This window comes from Microcaecilia unicolor, chromosome 12, assembly GCF_901765095.1.
Source record: "Microcaecilia unicolor chromosome 12, aMicUni1.1, whole genome shotgun sequence".
Taxonomy (NCBI): domain Eukaryota; kingdom Metazoa; phylum Chordata; class Amphibia; order Gymnophiona; family Siphonopidae; genus Microcaecilia; species Microcaecilia unicolor.
Genome location: NC_044042.1, coordinates 64,597,958 through 64,624,027, shown reverse-complemented (window position 1 = coordinate 64,624,027; position 26,070 = coordinate 64,597,958). Strand labels below are relative to the sequence as shown.

Genomic DNA, 26,070 nt, shown 5'->3' with positions numbered 1-26,070 from the left:
TTACCAATACAGTACTTCTTAAACTTCAAAAATTAGTCTCCAAACAAATTACATTGTTTTCCCTTTGCAGAAGGTTTAATCTTTGAGGCTCACACTTAGGAAGACATGATAATTTACTTGCTCAGTAGATTCTATCAACGTGCCATGGTGGAAGAAATACAAATTACATGGACATGCAAGCAAATAATCTAATTCTAAAAATGTGAAACCACTAGAGGCATGTCCCCAGCAACAAAATATCGGAAACTGTTCTATTCACCTGCATGTTTCTGTAAACAAAAGAATTCTACCTACAATTTGAAAGCTGCACTCAAAAATGTAAGGGAGAAAAATATACAAAGGTGCATACAAAATATATTTATCACAACCTAAATAGATTTGTCAAGTACACACGTTCATGAAAAATACAATATTTGACTCCTATACCTTCTGCATTCACATACACATCATAATCCTCTTTGTTCAAAGTGGTCTGTGATCTGTTTCTGTCTTATTGAAATTGCATCATCTCACACGTGAAAACAATGTGTAAAAATATAGAAAACAATGTGTGATAAATGCAAGTGTAATCCTTTCTTGCTTCATGAACATCAGACAGGTCACTTTAAGTACATTTTAATAGTTTGTAGGGAGGTCAGGGCCAGGACCAGCTTGCCCTGGTGGGAAGCCATTGGCACAGATAATTCACTCACTCAGTATTCTCCTTTCATCCAGTAAGTCATTCCAGCCCAGAATTTAAGTTCTAAACCATAAGGTTGACTTAATCTTGGATTCTTTGGGCAAAAACTTGAGACTGCTTAGCATTAACTATCTATATACAGGCAGAAATAGATTTTTTTTTTTAAACACTTGCAATCTCTAGTAAGTCTCTTTATGGACCCTTTCCTTAATAGAAGTTCCTGATAAAGTCCTTTTGCAGCTTTACTCTGTCTGGGGACCACTTCTCCAGAGGGAAGCTTCTTTGTAAGTCCTTTATTAGATAGGGTTCTCTGAGCCTTTTGGTACAAAGTCTTTAGTATGTTGTTTCTTCCCTGATGGGAACTCAGCTACTGGCAGTCTTTATCCTTGTGGCTCTCCGGGAACACTCCTCTTGTCCCTTCATGCTTGTTTTTTCAGTATTTTTCTGCCTTCCTCCTTAGAAAACCATGGAGGTAGGCTGGATTCCCATTCCAGCTATCGCCTGTGACTAGTACAGAAGCTTTATAGGTTTTAATACGGTTCCCACTCTCTCTCTCTCTCTCCAGGTGCAGTGGCTGTGTTAGCCAGAGACCCTCTCCCTTAACACATTGGCCAGGGAAGTAGAAGCCAAAGACAAGGAAACTCTCCTTGGCTTGGTATATCAGTACAATTTCCCTCTGTGTCTCCTCCTACCATTGTCAATCATGGCACAAGAGCCACCCAATTGTTCCAGAACTGTTAGGGTAAGAAAAGGTCAAAACTCTAATATCCTAGAAGAACAACTAATTTTCCTAATTTTGTTTCCTTGAGTCCTACCAGACCAATCCAGAATAAATGAGTTATAGCACTAGTTATTTTAGTATTTTCTGTAACAAAGCTCAAGGAGACCTCATTTCCCCCTCTGGGGCTTGCAGAACCAAATTCATGTGCCAGGAGGGACAGACAGCCCATACCATTGCATGCAAATGCACACCAAATCTGGGTGCAAGGCCTGCAAAACGCCTCAAAAACAAGCCAGCACTGCCACATGTACCTTCAGAGCTGGCCGCCAATCCTCTATCAAGAGCCAAATCATATGACAGAAACGAGCCAGCTCTTCCAGTGAACTGGCCTTAGTAGGCCCTCTCCTGTGGTAGCCTGAATTCCAGTCCTGCTTTCAGACAGATCAAACCCCATGTACTGGGGGGCACCTGGGCCAATCTGGAGTAATCAGCACCACAAATCCGGAATAGGCAGCTATTCTCGGTAAGAGGCAGCCTAGCGGCAGCCACTGCAGAAACACATACAGATGACCCAACGAGCATGGCTGCAACACAGTATCTAGTCTAGATAATCCCCATTCCCTCCAATGGCTGAAGAACTGAAGATTTCCACATTCTATCTTGTCACCATCAAATCCATGATCGGTATGCCCCACCAATCCTCGATCAGGGAAAGAGCTTTATCAGACAACTCCCACTCCTTGGGATGTAAGGCATGCCTGCCAGAAAATCCACCTGAACATTCAATACTCCTATAATATGTGCGCCAATGTCACAAGGTGAGACTTGGCTCAGCTAAACAGCACAGCTGCCTCCCAGGCATGCGATAGAACTAGAGGACATGAATTGAGATTGCAGGAATAACATCAGAAAGTACATTTTTATGAAAAGTGTGGTAGATACTCGTAATGCCTTCCCACAGTTTATCTTGTTGGGCAGACTGGATGGACCGTACAGGTCTTTATCTGTAACATTGTCAAAATGATGAAACAACAATGTGTAGAAATTAGATCATTTTTGTGTCTATACATTGTTGCTTCATCATTTTGATGGTGTTACTGCTTTATGTTATAGTGTGGTTTATTGGTTGATACCCCTGTACTGCCATTCACTGGCTAACAATTTTCCATTGTCAACTAGACTGAAATATCTCTGACTCGAGGCAGGCACTTTCCACGCCGAAACACAGGACTGCATCGAGTCCATTCAGTCTTTCTTGAACATTTTGGACTTAACCTTTGAATCTTACATATTTTTAGTATTATCAATAAATTGCTTCCCCTTGGGAGTAGAGGAGTAGCCTAGTGGTTAGGGCAGTGGACTGTGATCCTGGGGAACTGGGTTCAACTCCCACTACAGCTCCTTGTGACTCTGGGCAAGTCACTTAACTCTCCATTGCCCCAGGTACAAATAAGTGCCTGTATATACTATGTAAACCACTTTGAATGTAGTTGCAAAAACCACAGAAAGTTCCATTTCCCCTTCCCTTGTTGGAATTACGTTGGTCTCCCCCAATTGTTTTTGTTGCTTCCAGGAACTAGATCATCAGGAACTTCTAGTGGTCTCTCCAAATCAGAATATGGAGATAAACCTCTTTATGAACTACTGCTATCAGGAATTCTCCTTGCTTGACTGCTACATTTATAAAGCACAGAGTCCCTATTCAGAAATGAGGCACTTGCAAAGACAGATTAACACCTTTGCAATCCAAAATAGAGTTAAAGGAGCCTTTGTTCCTTTGGACCACAAAATTGAATTGAATATCAGCCTGGCCCCCAATCCTCTTTGGGCACAGGAATCACAATGCCCAGGTTCAGAAACTTCTGCAATGTTTTTTCACTGCCCCTTTCTTGGTGGGTGCCCGATAGGGAGAGTCTATAACATAATCAGTGAGCAAGCAGGAGAACTATAGGACATGTTTATCCACGCCTACCCTAGCTGAGATAATATTTGATCATCTCTCTGACCTCATGTGCAACTTTCTTTGAATCAGTCACCTTACTTTCTAACTCTTCTTACTCTCTTACCTATCTATATGTTATATCTTTTCTTTACCCTTCACTATCAATTAAAATGTTCTATTACATATGGTGTTGACATTGTAAGTAGTATACTATGCCATACTTTGTATTGTTATTTGAATATTTTTACTGCTGTAATTGCCTATAGCTCATGTTTGATCTTTTCTTACTGTACACCGCCTTGAGTGAATTCCTTCAAAAAGACGGTAAATAAATCCTAATAAATTAATAAATAAATAAAATAATGTGCAATGTTCTTTAAATTAGTCACCTTGCATTCTAACTCTTTTTAAGTAGAGAGGTGTGATAGCCGTGCTAGTCCACTTTTAAAGGTAATCAATCAAAATAAAACATGGCAAAGAAAATAAGATGATACCTTTTTTATTGGACATAACTTAATACATTTCTTGATTAGCTTTCGAAGGTAGCCCTTCTTCGTCAGATCGGAAATTTGCAAATGTTGGTAGATGACAGTATATATAGGTGAAACATCAAAGCATTCCAGTGACAGTCTAACAGGATGCACCCACCAGACAGGACTTAACAAAGATCTGGGTTTTCTAGCCCATTATAAACCATAAAATTGTACTGCTTTGACACCCTCCTGTCTCCATGCATATCTCACCAATCCACCCCCATCCTGTTAGACTGTCACTGGAATGCTTTGATGTTTCACTTATATATACTGTCATCTACCAACATTTGCTTATTTCCGATCTGACGAAGAAGGGCAACCTTTGAAAGCTAATCAAGAAATGTATTAAGTTATGTCCAATAAAAAAGGTATCATCTTATTTTCTTTTCCATGTTTTATTTTGTTTGATTTCTATTAATAACTCTTCTTACTATCTTACCTATCTATATGTTCCATCTTTGCTTATACTCTTCATAGTCAGTTAAAATGTTCTATTACATATTGTGTTGACATTGTAAGTAGTATACTATGCCATACTTTGTATTATTTCAATATTTTTAGTGCTGTAATTGCCTATTGCTCATGTTTGATCTATTCTTACTGTACACCGCCTTGAGTGAATTCCTTGAAAAAGGCGGTAAATAAATCCTAATTAATAAATTAATAACAACCCTGCCTCATGATGCCCAGGACTCACTGGCATGGCACCCCCTCCTTGAGAAAACTGATGATCCTGCCACCTATCCTGTCTCCTAAGATAAGGACCCTGAGTCCATCTTCAAGGATAAGAGATGCGAGGGGAGGAGGGGGGGTTGTGATGGGGATTCTTTGAGGGGGGAAGTAATGCGAAGGGGGCTTCAGGTGGAGGGCGGGAAACTGATATGGGGGGGGGAGGCTTCAATAGTAGGAAAGGCAAATTAATGTCTTGACCATTAAGATGCGGTCTGGGAAAATCTGTCTGCGAGTTAGCAGTCAGATCGATGATCCCAGGAACTATGACTAATGCTCCTGGTAAGGTTGATCGCAAGCAGTGTTATTCACGTACTGAGCTACTGCAGGTTACTGACTCCCATAGTGAATAAAGGAGAGGCAAAAGCCCAACTTTTATTGCACCTTAATAAATATACCCTTGAATGTGCACATGTGTAGTGATGTGCATAGGGAAGACTAACCCAAATTATAACTATGCAATGCAAGAATCCATGTCACCACCCAGGAAAAGGATCTAGGTAATCACGTGGATAATACTTTGAAATCTTTTGCTCAGTGTATAGCAGCAGCTAAAAAAAAAAACCCCAAACAGAATGTAAGGATTTATTAGGAAAGGAAAAAAAAACAAAGATCTTCATAATGCTTTTGTATTGCTCCGTGGTGCGATCACATCTTAAGTTTTGTGTGCAATACTGGTTGCTACATCTCAAAAACAGATATAGCAGAATTATAAAAGGTACAGAGAAGGGTAACCAAAATGATGAAGGGGAAGGAATGACTCCTCTATGAGGAAAGACTTAAAGAGGTTTGGGCTCTTCAGCTTGGAGAAGAGAGGGCCGAGGGGAGATATGATAGAGGTTTAATAAATCCTGAGTTGTTTACTCTTTCAAAAAGTACAAAGGCTATGGGACATGCCATAAAGTTACTAAGTAGTACATTTAAAAACAAATAGGAGAAAATATTTTTTCATTCAACGCATAATTAAGCTCTGGAATTTGTTGCTGGAGGATGTGGTAAATGCAGTTAGTGTAGTCATGATTAAAAAAAAAAAAAAAAGAAAGGTTTGGCCAACTTCCTAGAAGTCCATAAATCATAATAAAGGTAGAATGGGAAAAGTCACTGCTTATTCCTGGGGGTAAGCAGCATAGAATCTTGCTACTTTTTGGGATCCTGCCAGGTACTTGCGACCTGGATTGACTACTGCTGGATAAAGGAAACTGACCTTGACAGACCTTTGGTTTGACCCATTATGCCAATTCTTATTACACCTGGGGGAATTTTGCATAAAATGGTGTGCCCGGAGGGAAGGGGATTCAAGGAATGCTTTATTAGGATTGGTCTCACAGCAGCTGTTTTCCAGTAATGAGGAACCTGGCTTGAGCTAAGACTGCTATTAACCAGAGTAAACAAAAAAGGAGGGACATAAGAACATAAGAAGGGTAAAAGGTCATGAATTTGATATACCCGCTTTCTGTGGATACAACCAAAGCAGTTTGCATATATTATATGCATGTACTTCTTCTGTCCATAGTGGGCTCACAGTCTGAGTTTGTACCTTGGGCAATGGAAGGTTAAGTGACTTGCCCAGGGTCACAAGGAGCTGCAGAAGGAATTGAACCCAGGTTCTCAGCCCACTGCACTAACCATTAGGCCAGTGACTGAGGTAACCCTGAGCTTGATCATGAGAGACTTTAACCTACAAATTGAAACTCCAGACACCACCACTACTGCCTTCCTTGATATGATGGCAGCTCTAGGATTTACTCAGGTAATCAAATCTCCAACCCATGAAAAGGGCCATATGCTAGACTTCTGCAAAGGGGTCAACATTTTTGAACACAAGGCTGGTGACATCAAGATAACACTCCTATCATGGACTGATCATTTTCTAATCAAATTTTCTATTAATGACTATATAAAACAGATGGGCCCAACCAAAATTTGAAGGAAATTTGAGATATGAGAAATCTGACTGGTGATAACTTCCTAGAGGCCTTGTTCTACCTCCATGTGGATGAAAAGATGATGACAGTATCAGAACAGGTTGATATCTGGAGAATGCATGCTTAGCAATGGCATTAGAAAAAACCAACCCCTCTAAAGAAGGTCCTATGCTCTAAGCACAAATATTCCCCGTGGCTCTCCCCAGAACTACGGGTCCTTAAGCGTTAAGGATGTCAACTTGAAAGAAAATGTTGAAAATCTCACCTTGATAAAGACAGGCTCAACTGTAAGAAACATATGGCAATGTACCACCAGGCCTTAACAACAGCCAAAAAGCAATATTCCTCTCAACACATTGAAGAAGCTGCAATTTCAACCAAGCAACTATTTAAAATAGTAAACAGCCTCCTACAAACTCCACAAGAGAACCAGCCTTCCCAGTCACAACTAACTAGCAATGATTTTGCCACATACTTTACCAACAAAATTAAAGGTCTTCATCAGGACCTACAGACAACCCCATCAAAGTTCCCACCAGCTATTGAGGAGAACACTCCCTTCTCCCTCACCATGCACAGCCATCCGGGACGCATTCAACCAGGTCACAGAGGAAACACTTGAAAAAAAACCTGAAAGGTCTACAGCCCACAACCTGTATCTCTTGACCCCTGCCCAACAAAGATAGTACAGGCATAGGTCTCATCGAATGGACCCCTAAACTTTTTAACACTTCTATTGTGGAAGGGCAGCTGCCAACAACACTAAAACGAGCTGTGGTGTGTTTCTTACTGAAAACTATCGACCAGTCTCTAGCATTCTTTTCTTGACAAAACTTATAGAGCAGACAGTCTGCATTCAACTCAACGCTGGCTAATTGAAAATCATTGGCTAGACCCATACTGAATTTTCATAAAACAGGGCGACAGCTTGTCAGGAGCCCACCACTTAATGGGGGGGGGGGGGGGGATGAGTCATCTTTCTGATTGGTGAGGTAGGCCATAGCAGGCCCAGTTCACTTGGGCCTAGGTGGATGGGTCTTGTCCCTAATGGCTTCTAGAGAAAGTTGGGGAGGGCTTCCAAGTAGTTAAATGTTAGTGGTGATCGCATTTAAAAAAAACTGTCCAGCAGGAAAGTGCCTTTATTCATGGAGCACTGGAGGGGGTATTTAAGCAGGTGCCTCTGAGGTTCAAGATCTTCTCTGCTCCTTGGAGGCAGTTCGCTCGTCTATCTCATCCTCTTTTTGATTGTTTTTCTATTCATATTTATGCTTTTATATCTGTTGTCAAATTTCATTGTAGTTCGTTGTTGCAGTGGGTCCTTTGGAACAGGGCCGTAATATTCATCATGTGGTGATTATTAGGCCCATGGCTTTTAATCTTGGTATGGAGATCCATGGCAGATCTTTACTCCAGCTGTTATAGCAGATAGGGCAATGTTAGCTGTGGACAGCAGATAATCCTTGTTTCTGTGCTTTTATATATTTATTTGTTTCATTCACTTAGCTTGGGTAACTGCTGTAATACTTTACCATTAATACCACACAAATAAACAAAACTGTGGCCATATTCTACTCCATCAATCTTGCTTGGTCTGATAATTATTTCTTGATTCCTATTTGTTGTAAATAATAAAGTTTCAAGTTATCCTGTCTTAGGGGGAAGGGGTTTAAGGGATTTGAAAGGTTATTATCCTTGTATATTCTTTTACACTACATTAGAGAAAGGGGGTGACTAATCTCATATCCCGTTAAAAAGGGGTTCTTCTGTTTACCTTGCTCTTGGAATCTGATGTTTCATTGTGTGTTCTTTCTTTTGTTTTATTTATTTACTGATTTAGATTTATTTTCTCCCTTTATAAAGGAATTCACTCAAGGTGGTAATAGAAAAGAAGTTATGGGATTTAAGATAAAAATGGACCTAGCTGTTTTCTGTATGCCTCAGCTTAGGCAGAAAGACTCCTGTGGATGCACACTGTAATGTTTAAAGTAGGGACATGTTTTGCCCTTAAATATCCTATAAAATGATAAAGGAGCTTCAATATACCTTTTAGGATCCCAATCATTTGTCAGAAAATTTTGTCTAAAGCTGATTTGTTATCCTCTGAATATCAGAGGCCTGTTGAGGTTGGCTTAACTCCCTTAGGCCCTCATTGTACAAAATATATTCACTTTTGAGACGTTCAAAAACTGGCACTTAGATGTTTAGGCAAGATAAACGTTTAAGTCTTCATTTTATAAAGCTGGAATATTCATTATCTCAAACCCAAATGTGTGTTTTGGGCAGGACAAGGGCATGGCAAGTTGATAGACATTTATTCCCCATTTAAGAAGGGGGACTAAACATCTATGTTCCAGGGGCGTAGCTACGGGTGGGCCTGGGTGGGCCCAGGCCCACCCAATTTCAGTCCAGGCCCGCCCAGCGCCAGCGCCAGCTCCCATTGCCGGCCACTGCTGCTTTTCCTGATGAGCAGCAGTGGCCGGCGCTACAAAAAGAAGAAGCGCTCAGCTGACTGAGCTGAGCGCCAACGCGCATCGCTAAGGAAGAGAAAAAAATGTTTTAAAAAAAATGCGGCACCGCAGGCAGCCTCGAACCATTGGCTGCTGACTCTGTGCAGGCTCCTCCCGTCTCTTACATCACTGCCCCTGTAGCGAAGGGAATCGGGGATGACCTCCCCTGACTCTCCCAGTGGTCATTAATCCCCTCCCACCACAAAAAAAATGATGTTTCACAACTTTTTATTTTCACCCTCAAATGTCATACCCAGCTCCCTGGCAGCAGTATGCAGGTCCCTGGAGCAGTTGTTAGGGGGTGCAGTGGACTTCATGCAGGTGGACCCAGGCCCATTCCCCCCCTACCTGTTACAATTGTGCTGCTTAATGCTTAGTCGTCCAACCCCCCCAAACCCACTGTACCCACATGTAGGTGCCCCCCTTCACCCCTTAGGGCTAAAGTAATGGTGTAGACTTGTGGGCAGTGGGTTTTGAGGGGGATTTGGGGGGGCTCAACACACAAGGGAAGGGTGCTATGCACCTGGGAGCTCTTTAACGTTTTTTTTTTTTTTTTTTGTAAAAGTGCCCCCTAGGGTGCCCGGTTGGTGTCCTGGCATGTGAGGGGGACCAGTGCAGTACGAATACTGGCCCCTCCCACGAACAAATGCCTTGGATTTATTCGTTTTTGAGCTAGGCGCTTTCATTTTCCATTATCGCTGAAAAACAAAAACGCCAAGCTCACAAATTGTCGAATAAAACATGGACGTCTATTTTTTTCGAAAATACGGTTCGGTCTGCCCCTTCACGGACCCGTTCTCGGAGATAAACGCCCATGGAGATAGACGTTTTCGTTCGATTATGCCCCTCTAAGTGTAACAAAACATTTAATTTTTTTTAAATAGCAAAGATAAATCTGTATGTGCCAGAATATACACTTTTATTTTGCTATTCTATAGCAAAAACATGTATGTGCTGCTTTTCAACCAGTTGAAGTTTGACATTTTTAAATAAAATGGATGTTTATGGCATCTGTACTCAGCGCATAAATATCCATTTCTCCTGTATTTTAGAACAGCTTCTACATCAGCAGATTCTGTTTTTAATTTTACATTTATAAATCATACAACCTATAACTTGTTTATTTCTGAGTTATCATCTGAAGATACAACAGAAATCACAGCCGTGCTTGGATTTAAGGTTGTTGTGACAATAAAAATAATAATAACAGATTTATGGCTTCCTCCCCTTCACCTTTGTGGAGGCATAGCTTTCCTTCTCGCAGTGGCTTCAGCATCCTCCCCAAGCCTTGCAGCGTCTCTTTCACCAACCTCTGTTTTTTTTTAAATTCCTCACCTTTCTAAATCATAGCAAGTTACAATTCAAGCAGAGCAGGTAGGTTCCTTCCTCAGAGGGATTACAATTGAAGGTAGTATCTGGGGAAATCACAGGTGCAGTTTGCCTTCTTACTTTCTTTTTTGGAGTAGGGGGCAAATTCACAGTGTGTGTATGAGGGGAACTAATTTAGCATTAGCACCTACAACATGTGGGGGGAGTGTTGTTCCCCCCCCCCCCCCCCCCCCGCATACCCACCTCAAACTATGCCTACTGGTTAATAGAGGGATAGTGACTTGCCCAAGGACTGTCATTGGGAGATTCTCTGGTTCTTAGTCCACTGAACTAGCCACTAGCTACTCCACCACTGACTAGAATGCTTCTACTCCATACCCCCTGCCCTGGAGCATCCATCCCATTCTTTCCCCCTCATCCTTGCCCAGCATTGCCCTTTTCCCCCTTATTTCCCAGCAACATATACCTCCTTTATCTCCATACTGCCCAGCAGCATTTTACTTCTCTCCAGAAGCATCTATTTTTTTTTTGTACCCCGCACTTTCCCATTCATGGCAGGCTCAATGCGGCTTACATGGAGCAATGGAGGGTTAAGTGACTTGCCCAGAGTCACAAGGAGCTGCCTGTGCCAGGAATCGAACTCACTTCCTCAGTTCCCCAGGACCAAAGTCCACCACCCTAACCACTATCTCTTCTCTCACTCCCTGCCCTATCTTCTTCCCCCTGCTTAGCAGCACCCACCCCGTTTTATCCTACCATCCCTGTCTCTACTTCATTCAAGCAATCTTCTTCCATCTTTCTCCTGCTCAGCACCATCTATCTCCTTTCTCCTCCAACCCAACAGTATCCATTCCCTTTCTCACCCCCATCCGTTGAGCATCCCTCCTCTTTCTGCCTGCCCGGAAACCTTCCTTTCTTTTTCTCAAGCCCCTGAAAGCATCCCGCTCTCTGTTCCCATCTACAGCAAGCATTCATCCATCTTTCTTTCCTCCTTCCTACCAATGGCTTACAATACCTCTGTTCCTTCAGCAGAAGCCCTCTTCTGTATGCTGCCAGGTTTGATTGACTCCCTCATTTTGTCATTGCCTGCCTGCACTGGGGATGAACAGCCTACAGCATGATGCATTTGGGTTAGGTGAAGGCATGTTGCATTGTTAGGTATATAATGCCTGCGATATGCAGCCTTTTTCATTTGCCCTCACTAGGGTGCCTAACCTGAAATCTGCACCTGCTCATAGCTTTCCTTTCAAATAAATTATGAAACATGAACAAATTGCCTAAGAAAAAGCTCAGGGTGATGTACTTATTAAGAAGTAATATAAAATACAATTAAAATATAATAAATTACAGCTAAATAAACATGGTACATATTAAAGTTACAACACCATAGGAACATAAAACATAATTCAAAAGTACACAGATTCAGAGTCAGATCAACCCTTTTTAAATAAGCCATGCACAGAACAGGGAAGGGGATCTGATTTACATGTACGTGACCACTGTCCAAATGCTGAGTATCCGTGAATAGTGCACTACAAACAAAGTGATAAAAACAGGAGTCTTTAACATTAACTGCATAATTAAATGCTATCATCTCATGGCTTCAGAGCACCTCAGCAACCACTGTGAGGGACTGGGGTTCTATGAGTGAAGAACTCAGCATGACTACTGAGAGATTTTCATTAACACACTGTGTTAATATGAACCAGTAATGTGTCTTCCCAAACCAAGGATTACAGCCTCAGAGCTGTCCAATGCACAAGTTCTACATTCTTACAGCCTCTTAAACATAAGGGGCCTGATATCTAGCCGGTGGCAGGCAGTGTGTTTGCTGTCTGTCAGCGGCGTTAAATCCGGATATTCAATGCTGGGCCATATTCGGCAACTGGTATTGAATATCCGGATTTATTTTGGCTGGTAATAAGTTAACTAGCTATGCTGACATTCAGCGCAAAACGGATAACTTTTTAGCGGCTATTTTGACCACTCAGTATAGCCGGTTTGGCGCTGAATATCCGCGGCCTGATCTGTTAAATAGTTTTGAATATCAGGGGGAAGCAGTCTAAATCATAGACTCTCCACAGCCTCCCAGAGATAGGTTTTCTGCCATCACAACTTTTCCTCAACTTCCTAAAATAATTCACCACATCCTCTTCTCGCCTTTTCAACACAAATCTCTACCACCATGACCTCTTAGATACAAACTCTACAACCACCAACCTATCTCCTGGTCTTTCATTATGAGCTTGCACCATCACATCTTCCTCCTCAGCTTCTGCCTCTTATTTTATCTCTCCACTTTTTTCTTCACCCACTTCGTTGTTCACACATTCTTCCGGTCATTCATTTACCCCTCCTTATCTTGCCATCTTCTCTCCACTTCGTTGTTCACTCTTTCTTCCATTCATTCATTTACCCCTTATCTTGCTATCCTTTCCTATTTCACCATTTTCTTTCTTTTTTTAAAATAAATTTTATTAAAAATTTTAAGGAAAAACAAAAACATCCAGTACAAGATAACAATGTTTTTCAACTTCCGTTCCATATGAAAAACTAGATAATATAGAACAATAATACATATAATTGGAGGAGATAGTAAAATTGAATAATGGTATGGCATTTCAAAAGTTTAAATTGAATGATTACACAATCTCAACAAATATTCAGATGAGACTAGCAATGTTCTTTAATGGAAGTTATATGAAGAGTAGGTAAAAAGAGAAAAGTAAATAATAATAAATCAAGAAGTAAATAATAGAGAAATATATATATATATATATATATATATATATATATATATATATATATATATATATATATATAAATGATATTAACCAGTTCTCTCTCTCTTTTTAAATTCATATCTTAATAGCTGCAATAGTGCATATGACAAAAAGGGTGAATTACAAGGCCAGACCCTACATTGTTCCCTCTATGGTACGTCATCATTTCAAATACGGAATATGTGACCAATGAATTAAGGGAACCTTCCCCTTTAGATCTTTCTCCAAAGAGCAGATTCATCAATTTTCTTCTCCACAGTCATATGGAACCAGATTATAAACTGGATCCTTTGTCGAGGTAAGGAATCTTACCTAGGCTTGAAGGAAATATCTCCTTAGTCAGTTTTAGCTCTGTACTATACTAGTGTGACAGAGAAGGCAGTACCACTGTAGATTCTCAGAGGAGCTAGTTTTTAATGTAGCAATTTGATTCAATTTTCCACTCTATAAAATTACCCATCAAAGCTCGTTGCCTTCTAACAGACACCTTCACTCTTAATTTAACAGTCCGATCGAATTCTGCCAGGGAAATTGGAAAAATTTATCACCTGTGAAATTTTATTTTTCCTTGGTTGTATCTGTTTTTGTAAAACTTCATTAACGACGATGACTTGCTGAGGAAATAATCTTTTTTATTTTGTTTTACTTGGGACACAAAAAATGGCCTCAGAGATTGTGTTCACATTTGCATAATAATACAAAGAACTTATTCAAGACTGGATTGATGGTGGCTAAATATTCTAAGGCAGCAGTGTGGAAAGTCTCTGAAAGGACAGCAGGACTGGCAAAAGCAATGGCCTAAGATACTACTGAAAAGACAGTGGGACTGGAAAGGACTCTGCCCTAGGATACCACAAAGAACATGGTGGCAGATAAGGACCATTAGGCCCATCTAGTCTGCCCAATTTTATTCCTGCTTCAATGGCATACAAAGTTACCAATACAACTGAAAAGACAATGTCTCACCTGGCAGGACCTCATATATATCCTCTTCCTCTTCTTCCTCTATGCTGTTTGTAAAGTTTATGGGTGTGTGCAGGGGGGGTGCTGGGTTTGGGGAATCACAGCCATCAATATCATCATAGGTCTCTTCTTCTTCTTCTTCATTATCAAATGGAATGGTAAAGGAGCTTATATCTGTTATATAAAGAATGAGGGTGAGAGAAAGATAGTCTCTATGGCTGTGGTTTTCTAAGGGGGTAGAAAGAGAAAATTACAATTAGCTGAATGATATGGTCAGGGACCGTGCTAGATATACACACCCTGATATTCAACAGCACTATACAGACAGTGCCGGGGTGAAGCAAGAATGGTCTCAGGAATTATCTAGTTAGTGGAAATGATCAGTCCTCTAACTGGATAACTATCCAGACAAAGAAAGGACACTATCTGGATATTCAGTGCTGGATACTGATGTAGTAGCTGGCATTAAAAAAAAATGTTGACTATCATGGTTTAGTATTGACCTGACAGAACATATAAGCGGGCTTTGGTCCTGGCAACCAGGGTTCAATTCCCACTGCAGCTCCTTGTGACCTTGGGCAAGTCACTTAACCCTCTATTGCTCCAGGTACAAAAAACTTAGATTGTGAGCCCCCTAGGGACAGAGAAAGTACCTGTATATAATGTGTACAGTGCTGCGTACGTCTAGTAGCATTATAGAAATGATAAGTAGTAGTAGTAATAGAGAGGTAAAACTAGACAATAAGATGTAAGCAAGGGGCTGTTAGGGTCCTGACTATGGACAAACAAGCAGGACAGGTACAGGTTTAGGCAGTTACTTCATGCTGTAGATGTAACAAGGAAAAATGTCAAACATGAACTTGCCACCATTAACTAGTAATTCAAATTCAGAGGCAAAGTTTCAAGTTGAGGCCAAAATCAGAGTCAACACCCATGACTAATACTCTGAGGCAAGACATCTGGGCAGACTTCAAGATCCTGGAATACTTCCTTGTCCCTAGTAGGCCCTTGTAACTAGTCCTCCAAATAATCCAGCTCCTTTTATCCTCCAACTAGTCCTTGAAACTACTGGGGATCTGATCTCTTCCTAATTTCTTGGATTAGTCTGCTGATTAGAGCATCTATCCTCCAACCTAAAACATTGCAGGTTTAAACCAGGGGCGTAGCCAGAAAACAGATTTTGGGTGGGCCTAGGCAAGAACTAGGTGGGCACCAAGTGTCCTCCCCCACCCCCACCACCAAAAAAAAAAATCTCAGCAGGCGGGAAAATGCTTCTTTCCACCATGTGCAGGTACCGGTATCATGGAGAGTAGCGTTTTCGTAACCATCAGGGGGAAGCCTTCAGCTGGTGGAGCTTGGGATCCCCACCAGCTACCACTAAACATGTGCTACTGTTGGGTGGGCCTGAGCCCCAAGTGGGTGGGCCCTGGCCCACCCAGGCCCACCTGTGGCTACGCTACTGGTTTAAACCCTGCAGTAACTACACAACTCAGTGCAAACTTTTCTCCTTTATGTATTTTAGTGAGAAATCTGACCATTTGGTCCTATTATTTATTTTCTATCTTTTCACTAGTCTCCACCGCAGAACAGGACTTTGCCTTCTCACCTAGGCCTCTACTGAGGAATCTTTTAAATGCCTTCTAAATAGCTAGATACACTGTATTGACTGGCTCATTCTTGTCCACATGCTTATTCAAACCTTCAAAAAATTGGTAAGGCATGATTTCTTTTTGCTAAATCCATGCTAGCTATTCCTCATTAAGCACCTCTGTTCCTGTGACCAGTAATTCTCTTCTCATCCAGGTGCCCTATGACCTGCCATACTCACCCTTCATGAGGAACTTTAGTTGATCCACCCACTCTTTGGCTTCCATTGGACTGGCAGCAGTAAACTGGAACAAAAGTTTATTAGTCAATTTATATTTATGCTGCTTAATATTTGTTTTTCTAAGCCATTATAATGTCTCAACAAAATATGCAAATATATTGTCTTTATTCTCAACAAGTTTCTTAGAAACAATGACAACTTTTTTTTTCCCATGGTGCTAAAAAGAATAACACCTTGTGAGTGAAACAACCTAAGGCTTTGATGCAAAACAATACAGGGAATATGTAAAGCCAAAGGGGTTAATTTATTGTAAATGCTTTTATTAAAGATATTGGACAAATACAGCATAGAAACAATATAACCATAGAACATTAATTATAAAGAACAGCTGCCTCAAAGGGGGGGGGGGGGGGGGCTGGTTTCTGATGACCCTTCCCCAAAAAGTCAAAGATAAGCAAAACATAGTAAACAGACAAACCCCACGCCCCAACCCACATAGGGCTAAGCAGAAAGTCAAATTACAGATTCAGATCATTAATAATAAGACTGTGGGCTCTAGATGGTAAAGACTGGATGCACGGTTCCTAGATAGCCCAGAAGTGGCATTGACGTTTAACCATGAAGCATGCATCACGACCTTCCATAACTAATAATGTATGGAACATGCTTTCAGTGCCAAAATCCAAAGGGGTCAATTTAAAAAACAAATGCTCATCACCTCATGTGAAATTATGAACAACTAAATTTTAAGAATTCTCATTCTTAAATTTCTTGCCCCCTGATATTCAAAACCTGGCCGGTTAAATGGCACTTAACCAGCTATCCGGTGATATTTAGCAGGGAATAACCAGCTATCCCGCACTGAAGATTCCCGGTTAATGGCTAGGATATAACCGGCTATGTCACGCGATATAACCAGCTATCCCCGAATATTCAGTGCATAGCCGGTTATTGTAAGCAGCCACGTAAATAGTGGGAATATCTTTAGCCAGATTAATCATAACCGGCTATCTCTGAATATTAATTTAGCCGGTTAAACCAGCCAAAAATAAAGTGGATAGTCAATGCCGGTCACCGGAAATGGCCTGGCATTGAATATCCGGGCTGACTGCCAACCATGGGAGTTAGCTGGGCTCCCTTCCGTGGTCTGAATATCGGCCCCTTGGTTTCTAAATTTCTTGGCTGTAGTTTCCTAAAAATCATGAGCTTGAAATTTCGGTCTGCTCTCATTCACCTATATTTAGGTGCCTGGTGCTGACAATCAGTGATAAGTACCTAACTTTTTTCCCCAACTCTGCCCACTTTTTAGCATTCACAATTTAGAGGCTCAGCCCTAGACAGTTTTCAAAGAGCCAACTTAGGTGAATGACTCCCAAATTTAAACCTTTTGAAAACCAACTCCACAGTACTTAACATAAATTTAGCTGGGCCTACTTTTATGCTCTCTGCACAAATGTGTTCCCGCGGGCATTGACAGAATTACCCAGATCCCATTACAGAATGCTAGTATAACCCTGTATTCTGCACGCCTTTCATTTATGAACCTGCCGTTATACCAACCATAGACCTAGCATAACTATGGGTGTGTAAATACAGCATGGACATGCATACCTTACAGAGTTCTATAAGTTATGGGCATATCTGGAAGCCCTGCCTATGTTCTGCCCATGTATATGCCCCCCTTGCATTTATGTACTATGTCACTTATATACACTGTAACAGAATAGTGCGTAGGCGCCCTGCTGGCCCTTTCATGGGTATGTGTATGTTTATATGTATAAGTGCTAGTATTATAGACATTTACACACACAAAGGATGTGTAAATGCAATGCCCTTACAGCAGGGAAGGAAAGAATTCCATGAGCCGTGCTCTGCATGCTTTCTCCACTTGTAGGTGTAGGCAAAGTCCCCTCACTGTGAACCAGCAAAGGTACTTCTGCTGCAGAAGAGGGGGCAATTTTCAGCACCTCATTTTACTGGATAAAATTTTCTGAAAATTGTCTTCCTCACATAATAAAATTCTAATTTTTACAATATTGATCCTTCCAGATAACGGAAATGAAAAGAGCTTGCCATTTCTTCAAATCTGTTTTGATTTGTGACATAATTGGAGAATGATTTTTCTTAATTAAGTATTGCTATTTTATGGTGAGTACAATTCCCTACAGGGAGGAAATTTTTAAACTTTGAAAAGTTTGGCTTGTGGAGAATATGGGTATTTTGTACATGAATACATTGCATCTATTTTGAAACAGGTGAAAAATAAATGCACATTTCAGAACAAACAGCATGCATACTTTTACCAACACTGAGGATGGGGAATTTTCAAACGTGCCCTGTACGCAGTTGATACTTGTTGACCTGCATAACAAATTTTGATAATGACTCTTGTTGTGTATTCTATACTCCCAGGCAGTATGTGCTGTGTGTGTTTGTGAATCTTTCCTTCACTCATCTCACCTGATAACTGCGCTTTTCATGAGATATCAGCTCAAAGCATGATTCACGCTTGGAATCTTTACGCAAGTAAGGGGCTATCTGCACAGTGTAATCCTTTATCTGAAATGCACCTTTGGGTTGTTTACCTGAAAAGCAATCATCAGGAAATGACCAATATGGTTATTCACTTTATACTGAATTAACAAGGCAAAAGGAGGACACAAGCTGGCCAAAGAGTGGCATAGAGGAAGGAGAAAGGAAAACAGAAGATGTAAACAGAGAAGACCATTTGGTCCATTCAGCCTGCCCATTTATGCTTGCCTGCTGTACAGTCACAAGTCGTACTAGACATGTTGTTTTCTCCCTTCCTTTGCAAGCAATTTTTATACTATCTGCAGTTTGTACTGCATTAAGTGTCTGTGATTCTTTGTTCTCAGAGCAGATTGGCAGTATTTTGATCATTACACTTTGAGCTACAGCTCATGTGATTAATGTAGATCTGTCGAACTGACTGTTGATTTGTCAAACTGACCCCTGAGGCAGGTGCTGTTTTACATTTAAACACGGCCCATGTGTCGGGCCACAAATAAAGTACACTCGTACCATTTCTTGAGAGCCCTTTGTGCTTCTTTTTTGGATTGCCTGTGTTGTGTACTTTGACCCTCTCCGCTTTATGCTTAAGATAAACCCTGCCAGTACTTTTAACCTGTGAACTTTGCTAAACTTTTGTGATAGTACACACATACTTTCACTTTGAAACTTGATAATGGGTGCAGAGTACCTGCGGACACTTGTACCACCTTTGTGTGTGTGTGAACTTTTTTTGCATGAAAAATAAACCAATAAAAACATGGAGCTGAAGTTTATTTTCCTTTTCTGACCTGAACATGCCCAAGAATACTTCCTCTGAATGCAGCTAAAAGTTCATGAGTTGTAGAACAATATACATCCTTTTTTCTACAATGACAGCTGGCATGCAGATATTGCAAGGGTAAATGGAATTGAAAATTATTCTGTCTGTCCTATGAACATTGATTCTGCCACTATTTTGCTCCTATAGGGGATAATTTTATAACATGGTGTCTAAGTGAAAACTCCAAAAGATGCTAATTTTAAGCCTATTTTATAAAGGCTCTAAGGCATCAGCAATTCCAGAAGAGCTAAACATATCTACCCTATATATAATCAACTTTTCTGTCTCTAATTTTATCATGGACCTCAGCGATGTCACTCAAAGGCTCAATACTTTATTGCCCTTAAGCTTTACACACCCACCTCCTCATCAAAGGTCCCCTAAAGACATTAATTGTTCATTATTTCTTACCTCCACTAGAATTTTTAATAGCAAATATAAAACAACAAAAAGTACTCATCTTCTCATGAAGATCGTATCTCATAGGGGCAGAAGATAACCATAAAAATTGGGCTACATAAAAAGCTGTCCTGTCTTTATGTGAATATTACAGTTAATCACATGTTTTAGCCATCAATGGACTAACATTGAATATCTGGGAATACAGCTGGTAGCAGACTTAAAAACGGTGTTGCTGCCAGTTGAATATTGGCTGGTCTGAATTCAGGTACCTTTCTATTGCAGCAAGGTGAAATAGTTTTTAAAACCAATCCCTAAAAATCCTGCAGGCATTAGAAAATAACTAAAGACTTATCTTTTCAAGAAATTCCATGACTAATGTATACATACAAATAAGAATACGCTATCACTCTGCAATAACACCATATCACACAAATATGTAATCAATGCATCAATGTAACTTGGAATAACTGTTAATGTAAGCCACATTGAACCGAAACTTGCTTTCGAATAATTGTGGGATACAAGCATGAATAAATAAATAAATAAATAACAGCAGAGGTTTGTGCTATTGCTTCAGTCGGGCACTGTCAGTCCGATGATCATGGGGACGCAGGTAAATGCAGGAGCTAGTCTGGCACTAGTGGCCTCTAGCGCCTGCATGTACCTTTGATCATCGGGCTCTCAGGTTCCTACTGGAGTCCCACAACGGCTTTCTGTTGGTGCAGCCTCTTAATGTGACAGCTTTGAAGGGCGTCATCACTCTCCCTACAATATGGTGGGCTGGGTTTCCATAATTTCTTGGAAATAAAAGTTAACAAAGTAAAACAAAACAAAGAACATAAGGTGATACTTTCTTATTGGTCTGTCTGGCAGGCTACGCAGGGGATCTAGGATTAGCAGTTGGGTGTGTCTAGCAGAACAGTGTGCAGCAAATGCACTTTACAGACTAATCAATGTATTGTGGCATAAGCTTTCTTTAGTCTGCCTGCAAGCATGATAATAAGGAAGTGCTAGTGGACGTGGATAGAATTAGGGGCCCTTTTACTAAGCCGCGTAGGCGCCTACGCAGGTGCCTACGCGCACCCAAGGCATGCCAATTCGGGTACCACGTGGCCCAGGCGGTAATTTCATTTTTTACTTGCGCCCACTACGCACGCCGGAAAATATACTTTATTTTCCGGCATGCGGTGCTAACCAGGCAGTTATCGGCATTGTACACGCGCTGATGATTACTGCCCAGTTAACACGTGAGACCTTATCGCTAAGTGAATGGTGGCGGTAAGGTCTCAGGACCAAAACGGATAAGTGCCAATTTTCATTTTGCCGCACATCCATTTTCGGCTCCCCCCCCCCCCAAAAGGCCTTTTTTGCAGGTGTGCTGAAAAATGGACCTGCGCGTGTCCAATACATGCGTCTACACCAGCGCAGGCCATTTTTCAGTGCACCTTAGTAAAAGGACCCCTCTTAGTGACTCTGCCTGGTAAGCTATGCATGAAACCAAGGAGGCTGGACTTTTGGGAGACAGTTTTGTGGTTTAACAGGGGAAGAGAAGAGTACTGGGTGTATACTAAACAGTAGGATCTTGTATGCTCATTTCCTCAAGAGGCTGGAATGCTAAAGAAAAAGAAACTGAAAAATGATGGATAAGTAGTAGTATCCTACAGTCAGCCATACTCTGTCAGGCAGCTGGGATTTATCCTTAACAGTGTGGGCAGACTGGTTGAGCGTATTAGTCTTTTTCTTCTGTCATCTGCTTTACTATAATACATAGCTGTGTGCGTAAATTTTGGTTGCCACAACAATTCTAAGTTGAAATGGTCAGATGCATAAGATGTTTCTCCAAAAAAAGAAAAAAAAAAAGCATCTAAAAACATTACTACCATCCACATAAGGAGCTGAACCAGTGGTTCCCAAACCTGGTCCTGGAGGCACCCCAGCCAGTCAGGTTTTCAGGATATCCACAATGAATTTTTATGAGAGACATTTGCATGCATTGCTTCCACTGCAGTTTAACTGCAGACAAATGTGTGTAAGGCACCAGGTAAGAGGAAAAGGGAAATTTCTGCCATTATCCCATCATAACTTTTTCTTCATGAAACAGCCTATTAGTAAAGGATTATTTTATAAACACCCCAGCCCAACCCACTCACTTCTAAAGCTGTGGTTCTCCCCTTCTCCTAATAAGTAAAACAAACAGCTCACCTTTTTCACTTCCATAGTAATAGAATATACCTTTGCTGAGAACACACCATCGCTTTTGCCACTCGGCTCCAAAGAAACCATGATCTAAGAAATGAACAGTAGAGAGTGTTTTATTACTTGAGAATGAAACAATATTAAGGCATTTCCTTCCCTGAAGTGGGCAAAATGCTTCTAGAATGCAGAACAAGACCTTTTTTCCTAAATGCATAATTATTTTTCACCAGACTTGTTCACTTTTCACTACTAATCTGGTTATTTTCATTTTTGCTTTCTTTTTTTTTTGGGGGGGGGGGGGGGGATTAGTATCTTTCCTCCTTTAGGACAAACCGACGTGGTTTCATTCAATATGCTTTTTAATTCTGAATTTTTATTTATTTATTAGGATTTATTTACCACCTTTTTGAAGGAATTCACTCAAGGCAGTGTACAGTAAGAAACAGATCAAACATGAGCAATAGGCAATAACAGCAGTAAAAATATTCAAAAACAATACAAAGTATGGCATGGTATACTACTTACAATGTCAACACGATATGTAATAGAACAATTTAATTGACAGTGAAAGGTTCAAGCAAAGATGGAACATATAGATAGTTAAGAAAGTAGGAAGAGTTGGAAAGTAAGGTGATTGATTTAAAGAAAGTTGCACATGAGGTCAGAGAGATGGTTAAATATTATCTCAGCTAGGGTAGGAGTGGCTTTCTCTTCTTCTCAATATACAATGAACATATTACCTCGGCACTTTTTTTCCAGGAATCCTTGTCTTACAACATGCTTCAATTCCTGAGCACCCACCAATACAATTTCTTCTATGTCTAAAAAAAAAGAAGAAAATGAAAAAGCTATTTGAGACACATGTATATATGAACAAGACTCACACTTGCCAGAAATGTTATATATAGATAAACATATTAACCTACATTCAATGGTGATAGGAAAGGCAAAGAATTCCTCAAAGCCAGATACAATACCCTTTTCCATTGCCACTTCAAATGTTTCACCTTGCCACATCCTATGCCTGGAAATACTTGGGCTGGTATATCTTGACCCTCACCCTCTCTGGCCATATTCAAATCCTGCCTAAAAGCCTACTGTTCTAAAATTGTTTTTAAATCGTAAATTCTGGTTCTCCGTGATCACAGCCTTCTCAATTTTAATCTGCTTTATTATAAAAGCAAATGTTCTGAAACCTATTTTTCTCTTATTTGTAGGTCTTGACTATACTCAAAACAGGACTCTCCGTTATATATCTCTGCAGAGCACTGTGATAGTGTTTATAGATATGATTAGCTGTTTCTATGTGGAATAAAATCTCCAAATGGGTTCGTTAGCACATATTGCAACAGGAATATACTTCAGTCGTAAGTGATAGTATGCTGGATATGATCTCACTCTCTCATATTTACTGCTATTGATTCAATTCTTGCACTGTACCAAACAGAACCTCCGTCTGGAGTTCATAGCTGTAATGTGTACAGGTATCAAGGTACATTTAAGGGCCCTTTTACTATGCTGCGTAAGCGTCTATGTGCACCCAACGCATGCCAAAATGGAGTTACCGCATGGCTACCACATGGCCCTTGCGGTAATTTCATTTTTGGCGCATGTCCACTACACGCGCCTGAAAAATATTTTTTATTTTCTGGCGCGTGTCAGCTATACACGCATGGCATTTGGGGTGCGTAGGTCATTACTGCCTGGTTACCGGGTGAGACTTTACCGCTAGGTCAATGGCTGGCTGTAAGACCCAAAATGGATGCACGGCAATTTTCATTTTGATGCATGTCCATTTTCGGCAAAAATTTTAAAAAAGGTCTTTTTTACAGGCGCGCTGAAAAATGATTCTGCATGAGCCCCAAACCCACACCTACACTACCGCAGGCCATGTTTTAGCACACCTTAGTAAAAGGACCCCTTAATCAGGTCAGTGGTACTCAATTCAATCATACAATTTCTATATCTTTCTGCTACATTGTCTTGGTCGGTGATTGCAATTTTTTAGTACTTGAGGTTCTTCTATTTCTCCATATAGACTAGTTGCTTAGGACTGATGCTTTTATTATCAATGCCACTTTTGAGGGCACTTTTATTACAGGTAATATCCTGACTAGGTTGAATTTTTCTAATCTCACGTTGGACTGCCTCTCTTTGCTACCCCCCCAGACAAAATGTTCCAGAGTACTTAAATTATAAATTAGCCCTCTATACACCTTTGATACCTCTAAGGTGATCTCAAAGAATGTCACTATCTCATCAAAAGTAACTGCACGATGTGACACCCACCAGCGAGCCTTCCTAGGAGTAGCCCCCACACTCTGGAACCTTCCCCCAGAGAGGCTAAGTTTAACTCAAGAGTACCTCTACTTCCGAAAGGAGAAGAAAGCCTGGCTCTTCTTCCATGCCTTTCATACATGTGGTGACTGAACATCCAATCAATCTACACTTGGACTAGCTTGCTGCACACCCTGTAACTTACAGCAGTTACTCATATCTTATTCAATTTAGGCTACTCATCTATTTATTTCAATTTAATTTCTACTACCCATCTTGTCCCAGTCTATTTATCTCAACTGCACTTGCCCCCAGCTACGTAGTATGATGTTTCATTGATTTTTATGAAAAGCAATAGCATCATATCTATGTTCTTTTAATATTCTGATGTGTACCTATTACGTATTTCATTGGTATTATGCTGGCATCATATCATATCTCTGTTATCTGAATTTTCTTCCATGCTGTCTATTATGGCATTGCTTGTATTATACTAACACTTATCATACTTCTGCTATATGACTGTACTACAGTGCTGTTAAATGTGTATATTTTTTATACAGTTTCATGGTAGTCCTATTATTAGGTCTTGATTTGCTGTTCCTAAGTTTACCTCATTGATTGTATTTATATTTGGTCATTTTACTATTGCTATGCTGTTAACAAAATTCAAAGTTTTATGTTAAACTGTACCTGCTGTACATCGCCTTGGTTAATCTCTTCATAAAGGTGATTTAATAAATTCCAATACATAAATGTCAACATCCAGAAACATGCATATACATTGAATATTATTAGGAATGGGATGGAAAACAAACACGAGGATGTTATAATGCCGTTGTATCGCTCCATGGTGCAACCGCACCTCGAGTATTGTGTCCAATTCTGGTCGCCGCATCTCAAAAAAGATATAAAGGAATGAGAAAAGGTGCAGAGAAGGGCGACGAAAATGATAAAGGGAATGGAATGACTTCCCTATGAGGAAAGGCTGAGAAGGTTAGGGCTCTTCAGCTTGGAGAAAAGGCAGCTGAGGGGTGATATGATAGAAGTCTACAAAATAATGAGCGGAGTAGAACAGACAGATATAAAGCAATTGTTTACACTTTCAAACAACAACAAAACCAGGGGACACAAGATGAAGCTAGAATATGGTAGATTTAAAACAAATAAGAGAAAGTTTTTCTTTACTCAGCGTGTAGTTAGACTCTGGAACTCGTTGCCGGAGAATGTAGTGACAGCAGCTGGCCTTACAGAATTTAAAGGGGGAAAAGTCCATTGAACATTATTAATTTTTTGTGGGGTGGGGGTGGGGGGGGGGGGGGTTGCCGGGTTCTTGAAGCCTGGATTGGCCGCTGTCAGAGACAGGATGCTAGGCTTGATGGACCCTTTTCCCAGTATGGCGGTACTTATGTACTTATGTAGTTCCTGTCTAAACTATACCAACAATCCATTCCCTTACAAACTACATGTCCTGTGGTTTTATATGGGTAAATAGCAGCTTCGTAAAAATTGCATTTACACAGGTTAGTCATTTATAGAGGTTAAAGTTTGCTATTTACCCATATAAAAGCAGCGCAAGGCTTCTAAAATGATCTCCTAAGTCTCATGCTTCCCATGAGTCAATGGCCAGAAAACGGATCTAGGCGTCATCGTTGATGACACGTTGAAACCCTCTGCTCAGTATGCGGCGGCTAAGAAAGCAAATAGAATGTTAGGTATTATTAGGAAAGGAATGGAAAGCAAATATGAAAATGTTATAATGCCTTTGTATCACTCCATGGTGCGACCGCACTTCGAATACTGTGTGCAGTTCTGATCGCCGCATCTCAAAAAAGATATAGTGGAATTAGAAAAGGTACAGAGAAGGGCAATGAAAATGATAAAGGGGATAGGAAGACTTCCCT

The 26,070-nt window shown here is 40.6% G+C and overlaps 1 protein-coding gene across 1 annotated transcript in view; it reads right to left on the bottom strand.

The window, feature by feature from the left end:
• The window catches only part of SKAP1 (src kinase associated phosphoprotein 1), a 503,203-nt gene that overhangs the window by 98,557 nt on the left and 378,576 nt on the right, over positions 1-26,070 (bottom strand). The window contains exons 5-9 of the mRNA XM_030221014.1: positions 22,630-22,710; positions 21,896-21,979; positions 18,400-18,524; positions 15,940-16,003; positions 14,115-14,285 (exon numbers count right to left, since the gene is read on the bottom strand). Of these exons, the coding sequence (XP_030076874.1) occupies positions 14,115-14,285; positions 15,940-16,003; positions 18,400-18,524; positions 21,896-21,979; positions 22,630-22,710 (525 nt within the window). The remainder of the gene's footprint in view (positions 1-14,114; positions 14,286-15,939; positions 16,004-18,399; positions 18,525-21,895; positions 21,980-22,629; positions 22,711-26,070) is intronic.